Raw genomic sequence first — 6014 nt, 5'->3', positions numbered from 1 at the left:
CTTGGATAGGTGTACGAACCAAATTCATTTATAGACAAAACTTGAGTTGGCTGGGTTGTTGACAACTATATTCTTTCTGTCTTAGGCAATGTATCTGACTTTAGACGACGCAAACCTTCTTGAACTCTGATTGATACTCGCTAACATAGACTTACATCACTCTTAATTTTGTAAGCATAACAAAAGACAAACGAGAAATCAAAATATTTTAAAATTGTAGAACGTAGAATGACACTTGCAAAAAAATAACTGGAATTGTTATTGTAGATCCCAAAATTCAACTTTCACGGCAATTATGTATTTTCACGAGGAAGAAAGGGGTATAAAAGGAAAAAAAATAATAGGAGAAGGATTTTCAATTCAATCTCCTTAGAAAGCAGAAATAATATTAAACTAATTTAATCCCTTGGGGGGCGTTTGGTTCAAGAATGTTAGATTACTGGGAATGTTGGATTACTAGAAAGATAGATTACCTTAGAAGATTACTAGGAATCTTTAAAAAAACGTGTTTGGTTAGTTGATGGGTATGTTATATTAATATGTTTGGTTATGGAGAATAAATTGGTGGGTATGTTATTTAAATTACTAAATTGTCCCCCTTTTAAATATTAATATAAGATTATTTTTATTATTAATTTTTAAATAATTTCTTTTAACCCCCAATATTTTAGATTTAGCTAAAACACCCCCGCTTATATAAAACTTTAATTTATGACGAAATCACCCCCACCTCCTGCCACCTCCTGCCGCCACCGCAAACCACCGCCGGAAATCTCCGAAAGTACCTGTGATACCTCACCGTGACGAAGAGGCTCCGCTATGGCCGTTTCTGGCCATATTGATGGCTGAAAACGGCCATATCTTGCCCAGACGATATGGCCCTTTTTGGCCATCAATTTGGCCAGAAACGGCCATATCGAAGCCTCCCGGAGTCTCCCACCGAATCTCGTTCTTTTTGGGGGACTCCGGTGATTTTCCAGCGACAGCCTATGGTGGTTGGCCGCTGTTGGCGGTGGTGGCTGGGTGGCAGTGGTGGACTATAAATTATTTTAAATATAAATGCATTATTGTCCAAAATTTTAATTAAACAAGGGTAAAATTGAAATAGGATATTAATGTAAATTTGTTTTAAAGTAGGGGTATTATTGTCCAAAAATTTTATTAATAAGGGATAAAATTGTAACAAAAAATGATTGCCCTGATAATCTCAGAATACCTAAAAAAATAGAGGTAATTAAATTACCTCCCATATTACCAATAGTAACCACTATTGGTATTTTAAGATTATCGGTATCTTATATTATTTAACAACCAAACATGATAATCAAGTAATATAAGATAATATTACCCCAGTAATCCCATATAACCCTCAACCAAACGCCCCTTTGAAGTTTGAAATAAAATCAACTTAATCTGTAGATTAATTTGAAATTACATCAACACACTCTCTTACATAATAATTTTTTATTTGGTTTGATTGATATTATTATTTTAATGCTTTTACGTAAGTAGACATCTCTAGAGTAAGGATATTCTTAGATTAAAATAAACATATTCTTATTTAATTAATGAAATGAAATGTCCCTTTTTATTTTCACATCACATGGACACTTCCAAAGACAACACAACTAAAACAAACATACAAGATCCAAATCTCTAATTATTCAATAAATTAAACAACACCTCAACAAATTTTCAACCCCTCACTTTTTAACATTTTCTTCTAATTATTTCTCGTGCAGAATACTTCTATTTCTAAACGTGCAAAAACTATCAGACACAAGCTCTTTGAACGGCCTGACATTGGTAAGAAACTGACAATAACTCATGTTAAAGATGGGGATTTTTCCATGATTTTGTTGTTGCAATTTCTGGGTACAGCTTGGTTTTTTTCCCAAAACAAGTCATTTGAGAGAGAGAGAGAGAGAGAGACTATTTTATTCATTTTAAAGAAGGGCTTTTTGTATATATAATTTTTTTGGTGGGTTAGTTTGTTTTGGAGGTTTGAGTTGAGTTTTATAAAAGTGTTGGTTCAACTTCAAGGCTTCATGAATAATGATGATTTCCAGCTTGGTTTTGAAGGATGCAGCTGGAGTCGCCGGTATCTCTCTTTTTATCTAAATTGGTTCAATTTTTGGGTTGTTTTTGTGTTTGTTTGTAAAGGCCATGTTCCATTTTTGTATGAAACTTGGTTTTTTGTGGGAAATTAATGAACTTGTTGCATTTTGTTCTGTAAAAGTCTCGTTGCTTGTTGATATTTGAGAAAACCATTATTGGTTTTTGGTCAAAGTTGTGATATTTATGCTTCTAATTGTTTTTACTTTGTATATTATCTTGTTTAAAGAAGGAAGACGAACCGTTGATTCAGTTATTGACACTAGGGACGCCCATGGATCTATTTTCTGTAATGATGTTAAGGATTAATGACTTTTGCTGGATGGAAAATTCCTTTGTGGTTCTCTATACGTAGAGAGAAATTGAAGTTGAGAAATTGTTAGCTTTATTCAAATGCTTTATTGCTTGTGTTTTTTGGGTTAGAGGTCCCCAGTTGCGCCCCAAACTGTATACTTTATTTCGACCCGGGGGTATAATTTGATTATTGCGTCTTCTTTGTGCTGCAAATGGTCATTCCCTAGGATCACACCTCTCTCAATTTAAGAGGTAATTTCTTTGAGTAAGGTTTCGTTTTTGGGCAAATAGTCAGAACCAAACCAGATACATAAGTTACTATTTTGGTTAATGGAAGTGCTTTTGTCGCTATTGAGAGAAGCAGAGACCTCTAATATGATTGTAGTTTAGTTCATAGTAATCTGTTATCATTTGACCTTGGATTATTCTACATTGAGGAGCTAATTTGAGGAAGAAAAAAAAACCCCATCACATTAGAGTTAAATTTTAGCTGAATTTTGGGCTACCAAGGTTATAGGTCAAGAACTAGCTTCCAATTTAGAACTCAGTGCACGCATGGGAAAGGTTGAAATCTTCTGGATATATAAAAGAAACATTAAGCTGATTTTTCTGAAACATGATACTGAATTTGGGTGATGTGCTGCAGTTTAGACTTTTTCATATGCTTGATTGATATGAGCTGAGGCAGTGTGTGCTTAGATATAATACTTAATGGTATGTCTGGCTCTGAAAATTGTTTTATGTCCAAATCAGAAAAAACTCATCTGTTAACATGAGTTTGGAGGTGACAATCACCTGAAAATAGAAAAAATCAGAAGCATTTGTTGTAAATATGTTGACAAATTCAAGAATTATGTCTTGACTTTCATTCTTGGTTATTGCAGGGAACATCTTTGCTTTTGGGCTATTTGTGTCACCTATGTAAGTTCTTGTCCTGAATATTTCATTCTATATGGTAAGACCTCAAAATGGAGGTGAATATCATTGGTATTAACCAATCATATTACAATTTCTTTACTTTTTCTCCTTTAACTTTTCAGACCCACATTTAGGAGAATAATCAGAAATGGTTCAACAGAAGCGTTCTCTGGGTTGCCATATGTATATGCACTCTTGAATTGCTTGATTACCCTGTGGTATGGAACACCCCTCATATCTCATAATAACCTTATGGTACTGACCGTCAATGTAATAGGTGCAGTATTTCAGTTGGTCTATCTAGCAATCTTCATCGGATATGCTGAAAAAGAGAAAAAGGTCTTTTGTTATTATTATTATTTTAAAATTTGCTGCATCACTTACTGCAGTCTGGCTGGCCATTTGTTAAGCAACGTCATTCATTTTGCATTGGTTGCTCTTGGCAGTTTCAGATGTTTGGGTTCCTGCTGGCTGATTTTGGTCTATTTGGAGTTATTGTTGTTTCGAGCTTGCAAATAGCTGACAGTTCTACGCGGTGGATTTTTGTTGGCATATTGAGTAGTGCTGCTCTTATATCAATGTTTGCTTCACCATTGTTTGTGATAGTGAGTTAACTAAAAGCACCGGCTGTACTTTATCTTTATATATGGATTTTCTCCTTATATTGCAGAAATTTTAACTACATTTGTTTCTTTCTACTGTTTCCAGAATTTGGTGATTCGAACAAGAAGCGTTGAATTCATGCCATTTTATCTCTCGCTTTCTACCTTCTTGATGAGCTCGTCCTTTTTTCTATATGGAATCCTTAACTGGGACGCCTTTGTTTATGTAAGCTTCTTGTAGCTTCTTTTGTATAATGTAGATCAAGCTGTGAGTTTACAATCCACTATTTGTCTCTTTTTTTTATTATTCACCTGCTTGTAAAGTACTTATTTATTGATTTATTTAAATTTCAGGTGCCAAACGGGATAGGAACTATTCTGGGCATTGTACAATTAGTTTTGTATTTTTACTACAGGGGGACGTCTAGAGATGAATCCCGAGATCCTTTGATAGTCACATGTTCATAAATTGGTGTCCTTGAGCCACGGGTAAAGGCTCATACACTTTGGTTAGAGTTATAATTCTTTCGTTCTTCGTCTTTGTGTTGCAGACAATTTTCTACCATAAGAGTGCCAAAACTCAGGCATTTTGGGGTCATGTTGAAGAAATCAATAACCTGGGAGAGCCAAAATATTGAAAAAATACATTAGATAACTCCCGGCTGGAAGTTTTGATGTTGAGGCTAATTAGTTACGGGGCAACATGCTGTAATGTTTACTTTGATTGTATTCTTCTTAACTTTGAGAATATTCAAATTTCTTGCATAAACTAATAAATGGGCTCTTTGCATTGCCAGATTCATGCATGTGAAACTGGCATGTGTTCTGCATATACTTCCAATGATTGTGTCTTTTCAAATTTCTCTGTTTTTGTGTTGCAACAATCTTTTACTCTCTGTTTTTTGACATGAAAGTGTTTGAGGAGAAGATTCTGCAGAGGAATTCACCAACGAAAGGCCAAGTTGTTTCAGTCTCTTCTTACTGATGAGTGATGCCAAACAATTTATGACTCTATTGACAAGACTTCATTCCAAAGTATATCAGGGCAAAGACTGCTGATTAAAATTTGATAATACCATCAAACTTTAGTTTTTTGTGTTCAAACATATAAACAGGATGTTGCCTTGTTTGGTTTGTTAATTTCAGAGTATTTGATTGATTTTGTGAGGGGGAGTTGCTATTTATACCCACTGAGTTCAAGATAATGATTATAAGTCTACAAGTAGGTAGGTGTCATGTCTCATTGATGATAACTTAGGAAAATATTCTTAAATAAATGAGGCTGGATAGGTGTATAAACCAAATTCATTATAGACAGAACTTTAGTGGTTGAGTTGTTGACAACTCTATTCTTTCTGTCTTTGGTGACGTAACGACTTTAGAAGACGCAAAGCCTTCTTGAAGTCTTGATTCATATTCACTGACATAAACTTGCATCAGTTCTAATTTTTTAAAAATAACAATAGGCAAACGAGAAATCAAAATATTAAAATTGTAGAAGGTAGAATGACACTTGCAAAAAAATAACTGGAATGTTATGTAGATCCCAAAATTCAACTTTCACGGCAATTATGTATTTTCACGAGGAAGAAAGGGGTATAAGAGGAAAAAAAGATTAGAAGGACAAAAATTTTCAATTCAATCTCCTTAGAAAGCAGAAACATATTAAACTAATTAATCCCTTGAAGTTTGAATAAAATCAACTTAATTGTAGATTAATTTGAAATTACATCAACACACTCTCTACAAATAATTTTTATTTGGTATGTTGATATAATTATTATTAATGGTTTACGTAAAAGACATTCTAGAGTAAGGATATTCTTAGATTAAAATAAACATATTTATTTAATTAATGAATAAATGTCCTTTTATTTTCACATCACATGGACTTGCAAAGACAACACAACTAAAACAAACATACGATCCAAATCCTAATTATTCAATAATTAAACAAACACCTCAACAAATTTCAACCCCTCACTTTTAACATTTTTCTAATATTTCTCGTGCAGAATAAGATATTCAAACGTGCAAAAACTATCAGACACAAGCTCTTTGAACGGCCTGACATTGGTAAGAAAA

General features: G+C 33.7%; 1 protein-coding gene across 2 annotated transcripts; it reads left to right on the top strand.

The window, feature by feature from the left end:
- The first annotated feature begins 1652 nt into the window (after positions 1 to 1652).
- On the top strand, positions 1653 to 4735 carry LOC116112849 (bidirectional sugar transporter SWEET2-like). Of its 2 annotated transcripts, XM_031398975.1 has the most exons (7): positions 1659 to 1806; positions 1991 to 2101; positions 3294 to 3330; positions 3450 to 3666; positions 3774 to 3932; positions 4036 to 4155; positions 4284 to 4735. In XM_031398975.1, exons 2-7 carry the CDS (start codon positions 2056 to 2058, stop codon positions 4395 to 4397), a joined length of 693 nt encoding a protein of 230 aa, XP_031254835.1. In that variant the 5' UTR covers positions 1659 to 1806; positions 1991 to 2055; the 3' UTR covers positions 4398 to 4735. The 2 variants fall into 2 exon arrangements, with proteins under 2 accessions (XP_031254836.1, XP_031254835.1); XM_031398976.1 differs by having other exon boundaries at positions 1653 to 2101; positions 4481 to 4735.
- Positions 4736 to 6014: the final 1279 nt, after the last annotated feature.

This window comes from Pistacia vera, unplaced genomic scaffold (genome assembly GCF_008641045.1).
Source record: "Pistacia vera cultivar Batoury unplaced genomic scaffold, PisVer_v2 Contig67, whole genome shotgun sequence".
NCBI classification, from domain to species: Eukaryota; Viridiplantae; Streptophyta; class Magnoliopsida; order Sapindales; family Anacardiaceae; genus Pistacia; species Pistacia vera.
This window is presented reverse-complemented; position numbering and strand designations above follow the sequence as displayed.

Bases quoted from the DNA above. Each gene is read 5' to 3' on its own strand.
- LOC116112849 (XM_031398975.1), top strand. From the start codon at position 2,056: ATGATGATTTCCAGCTTGGTTTTGAAGGATGCAGCTGGAGTCGCCG. The intron at 3,331-3,449 runs GTAAGTTCTTGT...TTAACTTTTCAG, and splicing joins GGGCTATTTGTGTCACCTAT to ACCCACATTTAGGAGAATAA. The intron at 3,933-4,035 runs GTGAGTTAACTA...TACTGTTTCCAG, and splicing joins CTTCACCATTGTTTGTGATA to AATTTGGTGATTCGAACAAG.